The 22,532-nt window shown below is 40.2% G+C and overlaps 2 protein-coding genes across 7 annotated transcripts in view; one reads left to right on the plus strand and one right to left on the minus strand.

Annotated features, from left to right (window-relative positions):
• The window catches only part of IFT140 (intraflagellar transport 140), an 84,376-nt gene that overhangs the window by 37,241 nt on the left and 24,603 nt on the right, over positions 1 to 22,532 (plus strand). The window lies entirely within an intron of this gene.
• The window catches only part of TMEM204 (transmembrane protein 204), a 29,244-nt gene that overhangs the window by 1,587 nt on the left and 5,125 nt on the right, over positions 1 to 22,532 (minus strand). Inside the window, exon 2 of the mRNA XM_030482842.1 lies at positions 12,192 to 12,347. Coding sequence (XP_030338702.1) covers positions 12,192 to 12,347 — 156 coding nt within the window. The remainder of the gene's footprint in view (positions 1 to 12,191; positions 12,348 to 22,532) is intronic.

The following is a 22,532-nucleotide window of genomic DNA, read 5'->3' on the forward strand; positions in this document are numbered from 1 at the left end:
TAAATAGTCATGTTATTTCAGAGATGAGGTGGGGTGAGGTGGGTCATGCAGAGGCCCATATTGGAATGAGGGGCAGAATCCATATCTGACTCCTCCTTCTTTTATGTTACTGACACTGTCCTTTCCCTGAAGAAAGCGCTGATAAGCACACAATTACTTTTCTGCCCTTTATTGGATTAGTCTCTCCTCCTGTGCCTCTTCTCAAATAAAACTACTTTTCAGCTTTTCAAGAGAAGTAGTTTACACATGTGATTAGATTGAAACAAACATATAAGGAGGCAAATGTGCCTCAATAACTGACAAAAGGTTCTTTCTCTGTTCTCCTACACACTTCCTTAACTACCACCCTCACACAAGAAACATCATTGACAAAAAGACCCCTTCATGAAGGAAGACTAGAATAAACAAAGGCCCATAAACAGACAGAGGATTTCTAGATACCATCTTCCTAAGTTCACAGGCAAGGACTAGTTAAGAGCAAGTAGGTCCCAGTGGCTGCATGCTGTCTTCTCAGCTAGCCACACTGCCTGCAAACACTGTTCCCACATTATCTGTGGGAGTGCTCTAACATGGTACGACACCTGGCTCTGGTCCTTGGTTTTCCATGAAAGAGCACATCCTGAGTATGTGTTGCATCAGGTTTCTTTCTAAAAAGAGTACTAGTAATGCAGTGAAGATGGAAAAGGCATGAATTATATACAGATGACAAAACAAAAATAGAGGAGGGAAATGAAATACAAATAGGAGGAAAAAAAATCACTACATAAGTAGGCATGACACTTTTACTGTTCTCAGAGTCAAAAATGCGAGGGCTGAATCCCCCTCCTAATGAAATAAGCAACAAATGAGTATTAATTCCACAGACATCTGGCATCCTCAGCTCTCCTGGTTCTACTTAGAAGGTGGTTTGTAACTCAGTTGCTTGCTACACCTTTTCCTCCTGAGGCAGCACTGTCCCACAGATGGCATGGACCAAAGAGGGTTTAAAGTGAGGCATCTCTTCCTAAGGATATAGAAGGAGGAAATAGGTTCTTACAGGAGGAGTAGCTTTTTCCTGCTCTTTCACCACTCTGCAGTAGCCTTTGCTGGGAAGAGTCTAACATAGATTTTAGGTTGTTGACTCAGTTGTAAGGACAGCAATTAATAACTCCTTGATTTTGTCAGTAAGTCTAGTAGTTATTTAATGGTTCAGGTTAGTTTTAAATGAACAAGTTTCATCTGGGAAAACTGTGGTGACATGGAGCACATTGACTTAATTGAGTTGCAGAAATCACTGATATAGCACTCCCAAATCGAGTCTACAGGATTACTTCTAATGTTAATTAATTAGTTCTAATGTTAGCCAGGTTGGAGATGGGATCCCAATACACAGGTGGTCATCTAGCATTATTTCAGAGTATACAGGTTTGAAAGTTGTTTCTTGATCCCTGTTCAAAAAAATACTGAGTTATGGCTCAGGTGAAAAATTGTGAAGAAGTGCTTTTGGCCAATTAAGCTTGAATCTTCATTCATTTTTTTTCAGTAATCACTGGTGGATGACATACCTCATATCAGATTATGCATGCCTTTTAAAATCCTGGTCTCTTGGAGCCAGGCAGATGTTATCTACATCTTTGGATAGACTGTTAAAAGCAAATTATCTGTCTTCAAAGGAGTTAATTTTTCTGTATAGTCATATGCTTAGCTCATCACTATGTGAAAGAGGGAATGTTCTCTCCTTATGCATTCAGAATCCTCACTGAAGTTTGCACGTTATTTCAGCATTCAAAGAACTCTACTTTTGTCCTCAAAGCCACAGTAAATTGTGCTCTTCCTTTTCTATGATGTTTCCTTGAATTGCTTTTAAATTCTCATGACATTGCTGATTGGTGTTATCTGGGTCTTGTATGACTTTAGTTGGTTTTTTTATTGTTAGCGGTAATAGCATACAAGAAGATTGCAGCAGAGCTGGGGAAAAAAAGTTTTCCCTCACTTCCAGTGTCATTCTCAAAGTTCAGTTTGTCCTGAGGCACGTGGTAGAGAAGAGAGGGGAGATCAGATCCTGTGTAGTGGAATACATCAGCTTTTTTTTCAAACTCTCTTCTGAGATGGCTCGGTTCCCATCTGTGAAACCAAAATGATAAAACTTCTGCTGTGTTCTGTTTTGTATATTTCAGAGCTTTGGGAGCAGAGCGTGCTAGTTGTAATGTGCTCATAGGAAGAATATGTATGTCTACATCTATGTTTGACGTCTTTAGATCTTGTAATATAGGTATATACTGATAGTGCTTTGCTGTTCCACAGTTTGCAGTCTACTTTTCAAAAGGTGATTGATAAATACAAATTTTCTCATGAAGTATGAAACTGAGGGAAAGGGAGATTACTTGCACCTCCTATGGCCAAGTTGTTGACCTGTTTCTTTTACTTATGGTTTAAAATTTGCAGGAAGGAGGGTATTGAGGTACAAATCAAGAAACCCATCTTCCTGCTGAGTCTGGCGCATGACAAAACTGTGTGTGATCAGTTTTCCTTTCAGAACTCTTCCAGTTCACATACACTTTCCCAGAGAATCCGAAAAGCATTAAATAAGAATAAACCAGATGATCTTTAAGTTCCCTTCCAACTCTAACCATTCTGTGATTCTGTGAAATTTTATTTTTCTTTTTTAAGTGTGAGGCAAATAACAAAACCTTAAGCAGGAGGAACTTTGAACCTAAGCTGTTTGTACCAGCGACCACTTACAGGTACCTCTAAGAGACAGTTATAAATATTAACAACAGTCCACTTTATCTTGCATTATTTGTTAGAGGCTCTTTTGGTAGAGGGAGCTAGGTTCAGGAACACCAGTTACACAGAGTAACCCTGATTCTGTTGTGTCTTGCACCTCAATTTCCAGGTACAGAATTGTGGCTGGTGCTTTCCCACTGCAGGTTTATGGCTATTTATGGCCTTAGGGAAGTATGGATGATTAGCACTTCTAGTTTCCTTACTGAAAGCCAGGTCTGCTTGTGCAAACCTGCTGCGAAAATCTGGTTTGCACAAGTGTGAGAGAGCTGTGCTCCTTAGGCATCAGTTTTGCCCCATTCTTTGTTCGTTTAGCCAGGGCAACCAGCAGTGGTCCATATACATTCCTTTATGGCGCAGTACAAGCTAATAAAGACCATAGGAATATTTCCATTTTTTTTTTTTTTTCCCAAATTACTCAGCTTTTTCTTTCTTGCTTATGTATCACTTATGGCTGATTACTGTCCTAAATGGCTAGACATCTCCATGCTAAACTGTCCACCTTCATGAGCTCCCTTCCATCTGATGGAGCTATCATCCACCAGGAAAAAGCACTAAGGCTTCCTTACAGGTCCCAAAATAAAACTATTTATGCTAGCAAGACTGTTTCCCTTTGCAGGCCCTTTGCCTGAACCCTGCTCAGATGAGCAGCCAGTCATGCAAGGGGCTTTCCATCCTTTTGCAGTTCAGTGCCAGTGCTTGAGCAGGGGGGGAATGGGAAGATACTGGGTTTACAAGCTCCCGGCTTGGCAGGTAGCAGGAGCGAGTCACTGGAGCTCTTGAGTGAAAAGCGTAGGAGCTGTTCAGAATACTTTGCTGCGGGCTAGACAGAAACTGACATTTTAGAAGAGAGAAAAACATGACGGAGGTGGGAGAGTTGGAAGCATGTTACTGTAGAGAGTTTCCACCTTTAGTTTTACAGTTCTGCCAGTGTGCATGAGTTCCAGAATAAAAATGCCACTGTGAACATAATTTTCTAGCATTCTTATTTCATATTAGCATGACCTGATTCTAGATTTATGAATGTAGGAACTAAACAGCAAAGGATGAAGAAATCATACTGATCCAGAAAGACTGCATTTGCATACAATGATACTTAAATTTTGCCTAGTGCAGCTTTTGTAAGGACGATGTTGTGTGAAACCCCCCAAAGTTTGCTTGGAGGGATTTTGTCTGTAACAACTTAATCAAAATTAGATTTCTCGAAGCAGAGTGTTCCACTGTGCTACTTATGTTTGCCTTGCCCTTCCAGGGGTGTTGTACAGCAGCCAGGAATTGAGATGGAACATTTAGCAGCAAGTCTGGTCTGTGAATAACTGGGCAAACACATTTAGTTCTAGTTGTGCCAGCCTAGCCCTTCTCCTTAAGGGTTTCCTCTTTCTTAGGGAAGTAGATTTTTAAAATATTTTTTTTATTCCTTTGTTATATGGATGTATCTGAGGAGTGGTGTCTTCCTAGTTTGGATGGAACCTTATGGATAATTATGTGTGTACCTCTGGGTTCAAACCCTAGTGCTCTGATTCAGGAATACTCAGTTGCTCTAAGGAAAGAGAATGAAACCGAAGTTTGACTCATGTTTTATTTTTACTAACAAGATAGCTAAAGCAGAACATTTTCATGATGTTAGTATCTCCTGTTTTGCTTACTGCTTTCACTGTGAGTGTTATGTTTGACAACATTTTAATTTGTTGCCTTTGAATACTGTTAAGTATTAAATTAGTGTATCACTTTTGTGAGAATTTACTGTAAGAAAAATGGTGCTGGAATTCTACTCCTATTGATGACAGTGTAATATGGGTATGACTCAGTTTTAATGTATATATACCAATGCAGAATTTGGCTCTGGATGGTATGTGGAACAGTTAGAAGTACCTATAAAAATTAACCTTGTATTAAGAATAGCTTCTGTCTCCATGACAGAAGCAACTGTCAACTTCCGTCTGAAGTCACCACAACTTACTGTGGTGACTTTTCACTTTTTAAAAGACATTTGTAACATTGAATTTAGTTTCAGTATTCCAATAAAATACCTGAAGGGAGATAGTTGGCTTTCCAGACTATTTCCCATGGGTAACTCCTAAAAATAACCAGAAAATTCCTTTACTTGCCATCAGTCTTCTTGATCTCTTAGTTTATGATACAGTTTGAAAAGGGCTGCGATGGGAAATATTTCCTTAAATTTAGATATGAAAATATTAAACATTTTCTTCTGGTTTTGGTTTCATTTCTGTTCTGTAGCAATGACAAGACTTTCAGATGCATAGCTGAATTTCCTTGAATTAATTTCATTATGTACATCCATCAATTTCATCATTCATCAATTTGTATATTGTCTAAAGTCTGCACAGAGGCCACATCTTTACTAAAAATCCTGATGAGATTACTTGAAGTACTTTATTTTCCCATAGAGCTGCTGTTTGTCTCTAGTTGTTTCCCATCCGTAGCAAAACAAGTCTGGATGGGGGGGCTTTTTCATTGGGGAAGGAAAGGGATAATGAATTCACTAGGAAGACTTTTGATTGGGACAGTATTGACTGTGAGTGAGGGTGGGTTGGGAAAATGTTACTTTTTGGACTTACATTTCAGATCGGTATACTGAATTTCCTGTTTGACTGTAGCTGGCTGTAAGCCAACTACAGATTTTTACCATTTTAAAAGAACTCTCATAGGCACTTTTTTACTTCTGTGATAGTTTTGTTTGGTTGGTTTGGTTTCTTTTCAGAAACCCCTTGATTCACATTCCTCCTTTTTATTATAACATTGATAGCACAGTTGAAGAAATCTGCACTGTTTTTTTCTGGGTTGGTAGAGAGTCTATATTGGAAGTTATAAATCTCTTTACAGCTTGTCCTCTAGGATGACTTTTGCTGCCAGGAAAAGGGAGAAGAAGGAAAATAAAGCAGCCAGACTGTTGTTGGGAATTGACAACCCATGCCTGTACAGCAAAACTGCAAACAGGAAGGAGAAATTTTTCGCCCCCTTTCTACGTACCCCATAAACATTTACAGGGAATGATTTAGCTGCAGTAAGCCACAAGCCTGACTAAGCTGCTTGTAGGAGCTCAACTCATTCTCACAGACAGATTCTCAAAGTGCGATTGCTATAGGACTTATGTAAATGATTACTCAATTAACACCTTTGCCTGTGTCAGCTAGGCACAGCTGCTACAGTACGAGGCAAATGTGGAGCTTCTGTAATCACAGAATCACAGAATCCCACACTGGTTTGGGCTGGAAGGGACCTTAAAGCTCATCCAGTTCCAAGCCCCTGCCATGGGCAGGGACACCTTCGACTAGACCAGGTTGCTCCAAGCCCCGTCCAACCTGACCTTGAACACTGCCAGGGATGGGGCAGCCACAGCTTCTCTGGGCAACCTGTGCCAGTGCCTCAGCACCCTCACAGGGAAGAATTTCTGCCTAAGATCTCATCTCAATCTCCCCTCTGGCAGGTTAAAGCCATTCCCCCTTGTCCTGTCCTTACAGGCCCTTGTCCAAAGCCCCTCTGCATGTTTCTTGTAGAGCCCCTACAGTTGTGTAGTAGTTGTGATCTCTTAGTTGTAGTACCAGGCTGAAGATGTAGAAGTGTGTTTGCTTGGTTTAAATGCTATGGAGACTTTAGTGGCCTTTGAGTTTTCAGTTGTACATTGCTGAATACAATAAAAATTTCCTTCTAAATATTTTGGTAGAACATAACATCTCTTAGAATGCAGAAGGAAGTGTGTGAACTGACAAGTTCTTCAACTCAAATATTCACTTCATTGCTTATGGACGTGCATATTACATAGACCAGCCTTCTCAGGAGCAGTAAGACCTTCTTGTCCTTCACTTTTCACCACTGAGTTACAATGGCTTTCCACTTTTGTCTTAAACCTGATAAGGTTGGGAGATTTAGTCAGTGTAAGGCAGTGGATTCTACTTTATGTTAGTTGGAAATCTTCAAAGGGAGTTGCAGAGCATTATCTAACAAGTCTACTGACAATGAACTTGCTTTTCTTTGTTACCTTTTAGAGGTTGACTTAGAAATTATGGCAGTCCTTGAACTGAAGGCTGAAAAGGATTCCCTGTGCATTAGATGTAATTCCTAGTGGGCAGCTGTTTACATAAGGATAAATGTGCAGACTTTCACCCTGAAAGTCAGCAGCAAACATTGCTTGGCACTTCAATTCAGCTGGAGTCAAAGAAAGCTCTGTTTTTGGTGACAGTAAACTCTGTATCAGACAGAGGTAAGAGCTCTTGTCAGCCTGAGCAAAACCAGCTTGTGCAGAGAGAAGCAGTCACTGATGAGTGATCCTCCTGGAAGCTTCAGTGGTCATCTACTTCTATTTTTCAAGTGCTGTGTCCACCTCCTGATTCATCAAAGAGTTGTGTAACTGGGGATCTAGCTAGGAGACATCTCCGTGTATATGTAATACGCATGTTCGTAAGCAATGAAGTGAATATTCAACTTTTCATTTCACATATTTCTATATGCATTACTGCATTATTTCTAATGCTGTGTCTGTCGTAGAACATGTTCCCTGTACTTGCACATCCAAATGATATTTGTCTGGTGATATATTTGTTACCATGTTTCTCATTAGAATATGTGCCCTTGACATTGAGATAATACAACAAATCACCTGCTACTCATGTATCAGTATTCAGGCATGAAGAATATACACAGGTCAGTTGGATTCAATGTACTTTTTTGAGCTACCACCCTTGCAGTTTGCTGGTTCACCTGCTCACCTGAACCGTTTCAGTCAACACAAGTGGGATAGGCTTCTGTATTTTAAGATCTTTGCAAACATGTGAAAAAAGATCACTTTATTGTGATGTTTGCAGTCCACATAAAGAACAAGCAAGTTTGGCACTGAGGTGAAATAAAAATGAGAAATAATGAAAACATTTAGCACAAATTAAGCAGTTAAGTTCTCTCGCTTTGATAGGCTTTTTAGGTTATTTACAGTATCTCATTTATTTGCTTCCTTTTCAGGAAATATTAGGTTTACAGCTCCATAGATTGCATCTTAGAACAGATCTGGCTTGAGGGTGTTGTGAAGGAAAAAGGTGGAAGGAAGTAATACAGAAATCAAAATCACGCTGCTATTGTGGATATCTTCAGCTATATTTTCCAAATGGCTGCTTTGCTGGTCTGTTACGCATTAAGATTTTCTGGAAATCAACCAATATAAAGTTGTAGTACCCAGAAAGAAGTTAAATGGCCTAACAATTGTTTGATTTCGGTTTAGTAGCACAGAAATGAGAGTATGGGAAAACTCCACTTTCCTGTAACCTGTTGGGGTCTAGAGTAAAATACACTGTCAGCAGAAAAGCACAGTAGGAAAAGCTGGAATGCAATGCTTGAAATTCAAGAGAGGTGAGATTGTAATTTATTTGGCTGTAAATGACAAGCTCAGTAGGAATGCAGAAGTTTTTAATCTTCATGATCTTACGTACTGAAGTAATTTAATGCTGAATATGGATTTCCAAGAATATTAATCATGATAATTCAGGTTTATTCCGATCTTGGACTTTCAGAAACTTGGATGAGATCTAATGTAAGGGATATTGTATCCTGGATTTTCCCCATTATGTTTCAAACATTTCACTCTAAAGTCTGTGATAATCACCATTGTACAAGGTCGGAGACTTGGCTGGAGTCCCTTCAGGTCTGATACAGTCTGGCAGGTTACTGCTTGTAGAAGTTTAATTTTCTCTGAAGTGCTCTTTATTCCCTATCCTGTTGGTATGAACTTCCCTTTCCAACTGATCTTCTGTCAGCTCTGTTATTCATCCTATATTCAGCACATGGAGTCTGTAACAGTTCCTTGGGGGAAAAAAAATAAAAAAAGAAAAAAAAAAAAAAAGAAAAAAGAGAAAAAACAAACAAACAAACAAAAACCACACAAAAAAACCCCAAAAAACAAAACAAAAAACAAAACAAAACCAAAAAAAAAAACAAACAAACAAAAAAAGACAAAAAAAAACCAAACCAACCCAAACAAACCACCAAACAAAAAACAAAACAGAAAACCCAAAACCCTCTGGAGAGAAGTTTCTGAGCATTGACACGAAATTCCACATACAACACTGGTTCCATTTTCACCACATGCCTTTTCCAAAGCAAACAGCTCGCTTTCCTGTTAACAGGGAAGTGTAAGGTTGTGGAGCTGTGTGAATCCCATTGCTGTCTCAGGAGCAGTGCTGTTTCCTCTCTTCTTTCCTTCCTCTTTGCTTCCTGGGGCTTTATTTTCTGTCAGAGGTCCATCCTTTCTGAATGACTGTCAAATGCTTTTGCAGGTGGTAGGAGTGAAAAAGCAGCGGAGCCTGGAGTCATTGCAGGCTCCAGTGGGATCAGAGATGGGTGATATCAACTTGTGGTAGGGCTCAAAGAGAATACTTGGTACACTTAGTTTTCTAAAACAAAAAGGACTTCTGTTCAGACATTGGGAAACTGTGATGAAACCCATACATAATGTTTCAGTAGGTAAACTCTGACTGAAAATAAGAAAATTGTGAGTTGACTTTGTGATTCTGAACCATATACTCAAGCCTTCCTGCACAATAGTAGATTTCATTCTACAGGTGACTGGTTCTCTCTTTTTTTGGCATATTCCAGTCTGAAAGATAGAGATTCCAACAGAAGTTGGAATTAGAGGGGACATGATTAAAGATAATTCTTTCTGAAATTACTGACAAGATGAAGAACTGCCAAAAAATTCTTCAGATCATTTGGATTTTGGAAAGGAAAAAAGGGGGTGCTTGTGTTTTCAGTATGATATTTGAAGGTGTAATAAACAGAAATTACCCAGCCAGTCCTCAAGAAATAATTAATAAGATCTAAGTATGTAGACCTTAAATATTGTTTGCCCTTCTTGCATAAAAGATGTCTGGCCTAAAGTACCTTGGCTTTAGCCCTTAAAATGAAGTAGGAGAGAGCTTCACAGTGATTTCTTTTGGGCTGTTTTGCATGAACAAAGTGCTTTTAAATACAAGCTGTGTATCCATTGTTCTCATGGTTTTGCCTAATATTGCTACTCTGAAAATAGATGAGAGGTTCCCATCTCAGAGCGGAGGCTCAGAGGCTGAGTATTACCTTGGCTGACAGGATAAGGGGCTTTCCTCACCTTCGATAAAGAAATCTTGGTCTCTAGATAGAGCAGCAATATAGCATCAACCCTTCATCAGAGCCACAGAAACACTGGGCTTGTTCACAGTTTGCACATGGATTTTGTCTGATATCAAAGACATTTCAGCCCTAATGTATAAAATGCTGTTGCCTGGGTCCAATTCAGGGAATTTGGTGAATGGAGGTGATTCCTGTGGCCAGTTGGGTGGCTCAACATTACAGAGCACATGTTGGGTTCTACGACAGTGGAAACAGCCTCTTTTGTCAGTGCAAGCTGTACTTTGGACTGCCTGTCCTGGAGGTGCAGGCCCTTGATTACCCAGGTAGTCAGCAGTTGATGTACCCCTGAAAAACTAGGGAGGTCTCCAAGAAGTCTATTTTATATTGGATAATGGCAGACATGATGACTCCTTCCCTCCTTTTTTTGAAAGTACGCATTCCAGAAAACTTCAGCTGATTGTTCTGGCCATCAGGAAGGAATTTGTTTAAAATAAAACTTTCATTAAGATAATGAGATGGAAAATGAGTATCATGTTACTGATTGCAAGGCAGAAAACCATCTAGTGATCATGAAAGAGAGCGTGGCATAACTGCAGAGGAGGATGGGGAGGAGGGGCAGGGATAGCCACCAGAATCACTGCATTATTTCTGCAGATGGGAGACCTTTGATTCATACAGCACAATGTCTGTCTCTGTAACTGTCACGAGCTGCCAGATCCATCTCTTCACACCTTTTGAACACAGGCAGGCAGATGAACTCCTTGGTTCAACAGCTTCTTCAGCGGTTCTCATTAGTGTTTTGTTAATCATTCTGACTCTGGCTTCCCTCCCCTTTCACCTCCCAGCACTGGGGATTTCAAGGTTCAGCTTGCATAACAGGTAATAGCAGGCATTTCCTTCTCCTGTGTCGGGATATCCTGGCGCCCTTCAGTCTCTCTCTGACTGTGTTTAAAACAGACTCCAGCACAGGAAAAAAAAAAGGGGGGGGGGAGGGGAGAAAAAATCCCAGTCTAAAATTAGCAGCCCTGATAGAAGAAAGGCCCAGGGCTGTCCCCTGTGCTGTTTGTCAATGAAACAGCACAGCTAAACAGGGCCAGAATGCATTTCCGCTCTGGGAAAAACAGACGTGAAGTTTTGGGGAGGAGGGAGATGGAGTAAGAATTGAGCAGGCATCACACCGATCATCAGGGAGAACTAAGGTATCCAGAGTTAGAAACACCATGGTGTACATGAAGAGGCTGTAGGGAATCTGTTATGGCAAGGTTGTATCTGTCTCTTGGTAGCACTGACTGATGCTTGAGGGTCTCTCTGCTCCTTGAGGCTGGATCAGAGGCTTTGAGTCTCCTCCTCTTGTTTGGCTTTCATGTTCGTCATCCTTAATGGGTGTTCACTGCTGAGCACCATATTTCAATGGCCTAGGCTAGATTCTGATCACGCAGCAGTATAAACGTGAGGTCTCATCAGGTTTACACCATTTTAAATAGTCTGAGTTTTTAAAGTTGAAATTAAAACTTAAATAAAAATAACCTGCACTTTACAGTAATAATATATATTTTTAAGCTGATCTTGTAAGCAGCTTGCATGTTCTACTCCATATATGACAGTTTCTTGCATGGATATTTTATAGGATCGGACTCTTGCTGTAATGAATGACTTTATGTAGTAAAGAAAGGCATTATTGCAAAAAGTTTACAGTTCATTGTCACTGCTGTCAACATGGAATTGTGATAAAACCATTTCCTCCTTTCCTCATTCATTTCTGTATACAGTCTGTGTCCATGAGAGCTACTGTGGGAATTTTATTTATAGCAGTCAATGTTGTGAATTGACTTCAGCTTTCTTTGCTAGATTGCAGACATGTCTGTCTATCAAAATCCGGCTGATGGTCCTTGAGTACAATTAGTTAGCTAAAAGCAAATAATCATATTTCAGCAAGACTTCAAAACTTCCCTCAGCTGTTCTGCTCTGCTTTCAGATATGCCAAGCCTTTGGTATATTTTGTCCTGCTAAATTGGGGGATTACTTTGCATCCAGTGAATTTCTTTCATGTTTGCCTTCCTGGTTTCATAGGAAATAATAAAGGCTTGTTTTTCTTGGTTGGCAGAAGACTCATTCTGATATATCCAAGATAAAAGCTTCTATTCATGTACTGCAGAATCTCATGGGGAAAGCTTTTAAGAGACAATGAGCTTACTTTTAGATTTAGGCCTTTTTGCCTATCCTTTGCCACTTGAAAGATTCATAAAGTAAGAAACTCTTTTCGACCTGGATTTAGTAAAGACAAAGTATTTTCTATCACTAAAAAGAAGTGGACTTACTGGCAAGTTGGAACACGGCAGCTATGGCCTCCTCCCACCACTGGGTATCCTGGGAAATGACAGGCAGCTCCATCAGGCCCAGGACGAAGATGAGCTGGCCAGCAGTCAGAGCAACAGTGGCGATGAGGTTGCAAGCACGCATCATGTCAAACTGCACTAGGGAAACATAAAAAGTGAGCATAAAGTTAAAATGATACAAAATGGGGAATAAGAAAATCCTGGCTGAGCAGCTAAGTAAAATGTGTCAGTCCACAGAAAATGATTCTGACACTATTTGTAATCCAGCAGCCCCCTGCTCTAGCTACATTCCCTGCAGTCTGCTTAAGAAAAGATTTTCATTAAGATGTGTATTGAATCTTCCCTTTAGTTACACAGCATCCCATAAGTATTGCTTCAGTGCAAAACAATCTTGTATGAAACAAGCAGCTAATTTCCATGGATGGCCCTGGAAGTGCTTGACTTTTGCCCTATTCTACCTGTAATTAGTGGCAGAGTTGTTTGGGGCAGGAATGGTATTTGTTTGGCATCACAAATAGAGATGTAGACAATACAGAGACATTTAATGCCTTCCTCACCTCTGTCTTTAACATCGATGATGGGCCCTGGGACCCCTGGAGCCCTGTGTTTGAGGACCGTGACTGTGGGATGACAAACTCCCAGCCAACCTGAACTTGTTCAAGACTTGCTGCTCCAGCTAGATGCGGGGTCCAATAGGATTTATCTCAGGGTACTGAAAGAACTGGCTGATGGCATCATGGGACCTCTCTCCATCATTTTTCATTGGTCTTGGGAGTCTGGAGAGGTCTGGAGTTGACTGGAAGGTGGCAAATGTTGCCTCAGTTTTTAAGAAGGGTAAGAAGGAAGGTCCTGGTAATTACAGGCCTGTCAGTCTCACTTCAGTGCCTGGTAAAATTGTAGAGAAGGTTATTCTGGGAGTTACTGAAAAGCAGTTGAGAGACAACAGAGTCACTGGTCACAGCCAGCACAGGTTCACGAAGGGAAAGTCCTGCTTAACCAGCTTAATTTCCATTTATGACAAGGTCTGCCATTGAGTTGACCAAGGGAAGCCAATAGATGTGATGGGTTTCGATTTCAGCAAAGCTTTTGATACTGTCTCTCAAGGTATCCTTCTGGATAAACGGTCCAGCACATGCCTAGACCAGTTCATCATACAATGGGTGAGCAATTGGCTGGCAGGTTGGGCTCAGAGTTATAGTAGATAGGGTGACATCAGGCTGGTGGCCAGCCACTGATGGAGTTCCCCAGAGCTCAGTTTTGGGGCCAGTGCTCTTTAATGTTTTTATAAATGGTCTGTATGCAGGAATCAAAGGTACATTAAATAAGTTTGCTGACAATACTAAACTAGGAGGAGCTGCGGACTCCCTTGAGGATAGAGAGGCCTTACAGAATGATCTGGATAGGCTGGAGAGCTGGGCAGTCACAAACAGTATGAAATTCAAGAAGAACGAGTGCCCAATTCTCTACTTGGAATGGGGTAGTCCTGGCTATATGTACAAATTGTGGGATGAGAGGCTGGAGAGCAGCTCCACAGAAAGAGATCTGGGGGTTTGGGTTGATGGCAAGTCGAATACGAGTCAATAGTGTGCCCTGGCAGCCAAAAGGGCCAAGCATGTCTCAGGGTGCATCAAGCACAGCACAGCACAGTTGAGGGAGGTGATTGTCACGCTCTGCACCGCACTGGCATGGCCCCACCTCGAGTCTTGGGTGCAGTTTTCAGCACCTCAATACAAGAAAGACATCGGACTATGAGAGGGGAGAGTGACCAAGATGGTGAAAGGCCTCGAGGGCAAGACTCGAGCAGAGTCTTGAGGAGCAGCTGAGAGAAGGCTGAGGGAGAACTTCATCACTGAGGGGGGACCTCATCACAGTCTACTGCTTTCCTACATCGCTGCCTTCCTCGAGGCAGGCAGTGGAGGGGAGATGCTGATCTCCTCTCTCCAGTGACCAGTGACAGGACATGAGGAAATTGAATGAAGCTCCATCAGGGGAAGTTCAGGTTGGAAGTTAGGAAAAGGTTCTTCACTAAGAAGGTGGTTGGTCACTGGAACAGGCCTCCAGTGAAGTGCTCATGGCACTAAGCCTGTCAAGAGGTCAAGGAGTGTCTGGATGATGGTCTTAGTCATATGGTTTAGTTTTAGGTAGTTTTGCAAGGATCAGGGAGTTGGACTCTATGATCTTTATGGTTCCCTTCCAACTCAAGATATTCTGTGACTGTATGATTCTGTGGTTTGATATTAAATATAAAGAACAAATGCAGAAATAATTACAGACATAGATATCTGGAGTCTTGTCTAGAAACCCGATTAAATGTGTCTCCCAGCTGGCTACTGAATGGAATATATTCATTGCAAAGTTGGGTACTTTTAGTCAGGCTTTTTTTCTACTTTTCCTGTTAACCTGATGAATGTCCTGTTTTCATCCTTTTCCTTCCTCTCTAGCAAAAGGTGGGATTTCTAAATACCATTGTGCCAGTTCAACATTTCTTGCTAATATGTTGTTGCTATTCTGAAATGGAAGCAGCTCAGTGTTTAAGTTTGGCATATGTTAGAAAGACTCTGGATGTGAATATTCCCCAGATTTTCAAAAGTAACTTAACTGGTTATAAGTTTAGTGGGTGCACACAATTTGATTCCTGATCTTCCAAGGAGACTGCTAGGAAGTGCAGAATACAAAACTTGATATCAACGAACATTGTGGTCATCGTTGAGTCTGGTCTGCTTTTTTGAGTTGTAAAAAGGAGTTTACCCTTTATTTTCCCCTCATGGGTCATCTTTAGCTTCCAGTGTTCTAAGTGACAATTCATGGTTTAATTAAAATTTAATAAAATATGGTATTGTATCTGAAAGTTAGTTAAGAATCATAGTCCATTAAACTTTTTCACATTGAATGAAAGGTTAAGAAGATAACATACTAAGTTTCCTAAGGTTTTCCTAGTGAGTTCATCTCTGACCAGAGAGGAAACTTATTTCACTCAAGAAAATAGTTTGCTCAAAGATTTTGTGTTTAACTTTCAAAGTTGTCCTGTCTAGCATTAGGAGCATTTAGATCTCTTGCCATGTTGAATGCTTACAGGTCACAGAGCATGTTGGTTGATAGCAGAATCATATTCAGATGTCCCAGCTTTGTAAATATCAGTAAAACTTTGAGCATTTGGAGTGTTCTGTTTTTCCACTTAAACAGACTTCTCCAATACCTTGAGATCCAATGCTTGTTGAAAAGATAGTAATGCCTTTCAAAGGAGAAATGTCCTGAGTAAAGAATAGGCTTGCTGCCATTAGTATTAAAGTACTTTAATTTGTCGACAGAGCTATCTGTAGTGTCAAACTAGAAAACCAGTTGGTTTCCAGCCATAAGGAATTCTGTTGCCTTGACTGTATATAATATGCATGAGCTTAAAAAAAAACCCCAACAGCTTCTGTTATTTTATACCCTCTAAATGTCTGAAGCTTAGCCCAGAAATGCATAGTGCATATGAACAAACACCAAATGTTTCTCTTCACTGTTATTTATGACTTCTTTTTAACACTTAACGGTATTGTAAATTCTTTTGGCCTTGCCATAGATGATATTATACCTAGAATACTTACACCAGTAAATTTATAACTATGACTCAATTGAATTCCAACAAAATTTGTAATAATTTAGTCTTTAAATAATGTTTCTATCATCAGTGTCCTCTCTTGCAATTGGAGAGTGCAATGGCATTGGATGTGTAACACTGATGATCTTTACTACTGTTTGGAAGAACTGCAGGCTTACAGATGTGTATTTGCCTGATACGCTACACTGTCCAGAGAGATGTAAAAATGCAATTACTATTTTGCATAGCTGCTTCTTTTAACCAGAAAGAAGGTTGCACATGGTCCAGGTTAGAACCCCTACAGGATGATGACAGGTAGAATAAGGAGGAAGCAGCTGGTGTGATTTCATTAAATGTGAAGACAGTTATTTTTATGGAATAAGGTATTATGAGAACTAAGTTCCCTTCCATATTTTATATGAGGATATTGTTGTCTTATTCTAACATGACCTATCATCTTTTGGTTTTGTTCTAAAATTGTAATGATTCCTCTTCCTCAGAGGGAAAAAAGTCAAACTTAATAATGTATGACTCTTACAAACTCCATTCTTCTTTCAGCAGAGCTTGTTGTTTTCAACCTGGCAGTGCCACTCTGCAGGTGGCTCTGACTCTTAGCCACAGTAACCTTGCACATTGCCAGTTTGGCACATGGTAATTCTATGTTGAATGTATGCAACCCTGAGCTGAGCTTCTGCAACATGAAACACCCCAGACATGATGGTACATGTGGAAGGCAGTTCTGGCCTCTTCTTACTGATGACAACCAGCATACAACACTGATAAAGGAAGAGAATTGAGTGTGCAATCTCAAAACATTTCTTCAGAGCCTGTACCCAAAGATGTTTAAGATGTAAATCATGTTGACGAAGGCTAGGCAACAAAACTTTTCCTGCTTGAATGACTGCTCAATCCAGGAATAAGTATTACTCATCTCATAAAATTGCCTGCAATATAGTTTTTATGTGAAATTTAGTGTTTACCTATGTGCTCTTTTACTCTGCCTGTTGCTGTTTTAAATGATAGGTAAACCAGAAATTCCTCAGCACCCAGCTTCAGTCCATTCTGATGTATTTTATATAGATTTTAAAATTAGTATGAATTTAGGCTCATCTGCTCAACCATGTCAAACATTTCTGCTTCATTTACAGTAGCCCTGATTGCATTGTAACTTTCTGTGGCCATTGCAGACTTCATCAACTTTTGCAGAATGATTTCTGTCAGCCACAATTCGTAAAACAAGAGGTTCATAACGATAATAATATTTGCACAATTACTGGTGGCATTGTGTTAACCATTAGCTTTTAGAATCTACTAAGATGGTCATGACATAGGTATTTTGTATTTTGAATGCCCCACTTTTTTTGTGTTGAACTCATTACTTCTCATGTCACCTGTCTCCTGAAGTTTAACTGTGAAAGGAGTTTCCTACAGCTGGATGTGGATGCTTCCAGCAGAACGGAGCTGGACACTGCAGATGTTTATTTTGCATGTGTCTGATACAGGTGAGGAAGGCACAGCAATCCAGATTATCTCTCTGCTTTACACAATACCTCTCCTCCACCTCCCTTAAGATGCAACTTGGCTGTCGAGAACTGGAAAAAGTGGTAGACACTGAATGTCTCCAAAACTCTCCTGTAAGTGGCCGTTTTTCATCAATATAAAACACCAGTTGCTGACGTCTTCCTTCTGGAAGCCCATCTTGATCCCAGTTTACTCTGAGAAGTAGTGAATTCATGGACAGGGTATCCAGCTGGTTCTTGTGTACAGCTTCGGGTACTGGCTAATGAATTCTGCTTTGTTTAAAACAGTGATCAGTGAAGGGTCAAACCCCAAACTCCAGGGATAAGACCAATTCAAATTCCTTGTTGTTTTGCTCACATCCTAGACCAGATGTATCCATCTGAATTAGAAATGTTGATCTGATTTGGTTATTTGCAAGCAGCAATTTTGTTTTGTTATGTTCCATGATAGCCCCAGGACTATTTGTGCTTTGCAGAAGCAGGTTGGTCATACCAGAGAGTAATTTGCTGTGCTTTGGGTTAATGAGGAAGGATGATCTCACTGAAAAATCAGATTATGCTAATGGCTTAAAATGTGAAGTTTTCTTCCTCTTTTCTGTCTGCATAGAGGGAGAAAGCAATCACAGATGGGGATTCATGTTTTTTGCTGATGAAAGTACAGAGTGTGTATGAAGGAAACTAAATGGCCCAAGATACTGTGATATTTGTCTAAAACTTCCCCTGAGAAATATCAGGTTTGGTGAACAAAAATTGTAGTGCAAACCTAAGTCCAGCTCCAGTAACTTACTAAGCTTCCATCCCTGGGAAGGAGTCTAATGATGGGACATTTATCCCTGGATGGGAATAGAACTGACTCTGAACATCTCACTGTGGCTTCACAATTCCTGCCTGTCCTCTAAGCTGCAGGAGCTGCCTGTGAGCACGCTGTTACTGTATCCTCACTGTAGGGCACCAAAAATGCTGTTTAAACTTTGGGATTCAATGGCTAGGAATTGGTTCTGCTGAGCTGAAGGAGAGCACCATCTTAGGCTGCTGCTAACTTGATTACATCAGTCAGTTTATCCATACTGTAAATATCCTCAGGAATTTTGCTTCCTTGTTTTCTATTGATTATTTTGGTGTTAAACAATCACTTTAGCTGTGTTCAACTTCACTATTCTTTTAAGCAAAAGTTACACTTTTAGGTAATGGTTTAAAAATTATTCCAACCGTGTTCAGCGTGTAATAGCTTTTCATCATTAGCTTGATCTTTAAACATTACTCAGTTGTTAACTCTTTTTCAATGTCCATATACAAAGGCACACATTATAGGAGAAATTCAGTGGCTGCTATGTTTGCGATGAAAGGAATTAAAAAACCCCAAGTATTCTATCAGTGCTTTCTCCTTTTTATGGTTCTTGGGTTTATTTATTGTTTAGTTATTCAGTGAATTACTGAGCATACATTCTGAGATGTGCCTGATTGTCTTCATAAATGCTTAGTGTTCATACGTGGCTTTATCCTGGAAAGGAGGATAAACAGTTACATTTCTGAAATAGCAATTTCTAAATAATTATGGACAGAACTGGTAATACTTCTTACGCTGGGGTTGTTTCACTTATTTTTGTAAGAACTGGTTTTCAGCTGGTGGTAACTTTGCTAGACTTCATCTTCTTGGGCTAGATGTCTGCAGGCTGGGATCATGTTATAGTGTTAAAATTTAATCTAACTAGGTCAGTAATTAGATTTTTCTGTAATATAATCAAGAGATTCAAACTGAGTACATGGTTTTCCTCTGGAACTTGACATTTTGCTGAGGTGTTACCCTGAGATAAGGGGTGCTATTCTTTTAATTTTCACTCAGTACATAGTTTGGTAAGTGTTAGCATACACTGCCCTGACAAAACCATAGATGGCAACTAAATCCTTGGAAAGCCGAGCAATGCTAGGCATGGTCATCACATCATGGCTCTGTTGTCCCGGAGCAGTGAGGATGACACAATAGTGACTATAGTCTGCATGTATTCATCTAGCTATTCAAGAGCAGAGAGCAAAGAGCTCATTCTGTCCAAGCTCTGAGCCCTCGCTGCACAGCTCTAGTGAGCTCCACTCCTCATTCCTGCCCCTGTTACTAAACCATTTTGAAAATAAGTAATAGTCATGCCTGTGCATTAACTGAGAGGGTTGAAGCCTGCTCAGGGTTTATGCTGGCCTTAGCACATGGTTTTGTGTAGCAGAGTTCTACTTTTTCAGCCTTTTGGAGTATTTGTTAACGTCCACATTATAAGGACTTCAGAAATGCAAACCCAAGCATCCAAACACTGGGAAAAGCCAGAATAGTACACTTTTTCCTAAATGGGTTTTTTCACCCAAAGCATGAAATAGTGCTTTGCAAAAATGCTGAAGCGGTGCTGTTCAGACCAGTTCTTTGTTTAATTTCTGTCTTATTAACTCTTACTCATGGTCTTGCTGGTAATGAAGTTGAGATCCAACCTGGGGAAAACTGAACTCCATATTAATAAATAATTTTAGAATAAACCCTTTTTTATAATTCTAAAAACATCCACTTTATCCAGACTTTTGGCAACTGAGTGTGTGTTCCTCTTGTTTGGATGTCAGCATTGTCAGCACAGATCAGATGTGCAGAAATGGTGTGGGCAGCTGACATGGAAATCATCTGGAGCTGTCTTGAATGTCCCTGTAACTATTTATTGACAGTCAGCATCATGCTGCACCTCCCAAACTTGTGCTCTATTTATGAAGCCTTTGGACATTTCATTTCTTCTGTTGATTTAAGTTTGTGGTATTAATGTTGAGCTGGTTTTTGGAATATGAATTAGGAAATATATTGAAACACTTTAAAGGTATTTGTGAAACAAACTAAACCAAATGCTGGCAGTATCTAAGTGCACCTTTGCATGACTGTCTGAAACTGAGAAGATTTAATATAGCACTGCCTTTTTGATACAGATATATTTTGATGGTCTGAACAGACACTAATTTCTTAAAAGTGAAACAGATCTGAATCTAATTTTTCTTCATCAGTTTGTACTCTTTGCACATGATGATGTTGTTTCAATGTCTTATTGTAAGGACAGGACTTGATACTGAAAGTCTCTCCCTCTCTCTTTTCAAATCTTCATAAGCATCCATATAGCTTTCAGCTACAGGGAGTCTTCAGTGTGTTCTGTTGCTGGATGGGTTTCTTAAAATGAGAACAGTCACTTACTTTGCTTAGCTTCATCTCTTTCTGAAGTATGCAATTTCTGCTTTTTCATTTAATATTAAAGAAAGGGGGAGAGAAACCAATCTATTTCAGTACAAGTAAAAGAATGTTCTGATGTGACAGGCTGGTGAAATCATTCCTTTAGGTATTTTGGAACTTGATGATTGAGCTCATCTGAGTGTGAAACTTCAAATGTGAATATTTAGTTTGAAAGGCACACAGATCTTGTTTGGGGAAAGAAGATAGATTGTGCTTGGTTGGGGTTTGCTTGGCTGTTTTTTTAATAGCGTCAGTAGTTACTTTGGAATGAAGACAGAGCCACATCAGCTATTTTCAATATAAACGAATGCTAATGATTAAGGGGATGTTGAGCAAAGTCAACATTGAGAATGCTTCTATATGGTTATCAATTTTAACAGCTAAGGCTGTTACATAGCTCTGCAAAGATGTTTAGTTGTCTACATGTTATGGTTTGCTGGTTTATAAGCATCACTAGGATATTGTCTGTTGGTGGCTATAATAAATGTATTTAATCTGAAATGTTCAAAAGCTCCATTTTCACTCTTAACCCTTAAATTGAATTCAAAGTCTTGATAGTGAGAGAAACCATTGATTTCTCTGATAATATTTCTGTACAATGCACGTGAAGGTACTGTATTGAAACATATATTAGGTTAATTTCCCTATCCTGAATCCTGAAAAGTTTTGAACTTTTCCAAAATAAGTACACAGCATAGTAAAATCCACATTAAAATGAGCATTCGTGTTAATTTGAAAAGCCAGACCTCTTACAATTTACCTCCACTGGCCTTTACAATTAGTTTAGTTATTTCAATTATTTAAATATTGATCACAACGCAGATGTTGGGAGGGGAAATCACAAGCCCAAGTTGGCACTGCCTCCATCTCTGTGCAAGAGCCTGAGCAGTTTACCAGGCAACCATGTATATGATAAGGTTTTGGGCTTGCTTTAATCTGTTGGTCATTCCTGTCTTCTCAAAATGCAGTGTGCCTCCTTTATTGATCTGTATATATTGAAATAGTAACACAAGCCTGAAACATGCTCAGCTGCTTGACTCAGCCTGGCTCCCACCCAGCCAAATTTCAGAGATGTGTGGGCACTGGAAATTTATGGACATGAACACTCCAGTGAAGTGTTGCCTCTGCAAGTCAAGGCCAGCATCTTGCTCCCGCACAGGGCAGCATCCTGCAACATCCTGCCTTCACTACCGTGTTTCATGGTGTACTTGTGTTTGCATAAATCATACATTTAGGCTGGACAGGTGTTTATGTTTGGTCCCTGTGGCAGTCACGTAGGTGCTCATGACACTGTGCCCCTCCCTGGCAGCAGTTACACTCCCTTGTAAGAACTACGATTAATCTTGCTGCAGGCATCTGTATCTGATAAAAGCTTCCCACTGTTGGGACTTTTGTTATGTCTTCTGGAGCTCTGAAGAACTGAGCAAGGTTTTTATATCTTTTCAAACCCCTCCCTATTCCTGCATTTCCACATTGTTCATAATGTTCTTTAGACAAAAAGGGACAGAGCGTGACCTCGTGTAATGAATAAATCAGCTCCATCTGTCTACCCAGACATAGCCTTGCAGCACAGTAGGACTTCAAGGCATATTTGTACCATGCAGCATGGTTTAAAATATCTAAGCTGATTTCAAGTAATCTGGTGTGCTCACACAGCGCAACACAGTTATTACTGGCCTGGTACTACGCCAGGACATAGGTAACAGTAGAGGGACGTTTGACAAGGGCCTGTAGGGACAGGACAAGGGGGAATGGCTTTAACCAGCCACAGGGGAGATTGAGATGAGCTCTTAGGCAGAAGTTCTTCCCTGTGAGAGTGGTGAGGAGCTGGCACAGGGTGCCCAGAGAAGCTGTGGCTGCCCCATCCCTGGCAGTGTTCAAGGCCAGGCTGGACAGGGCTTGGAGCAACCAGTGTAGTGGAAGGTGTCCCTGCCCATGGCAGGGGGTTGGAACTGGATGAGCTTTAAGGTCCCTTC

Source organism: Strigops habroptila, chromosome 4 (assembly GCF_004027225.2).
Source record: "Strigops habroptila isolate Jane chromosome 4, bStrHab1.2.pri, whole genome shotgun sequence".
NCBI lineage: Eukaryota > Metazoa > Chordata > Aves > Psittaciformes > Psittacidae > Strigops > Strigops habroptila.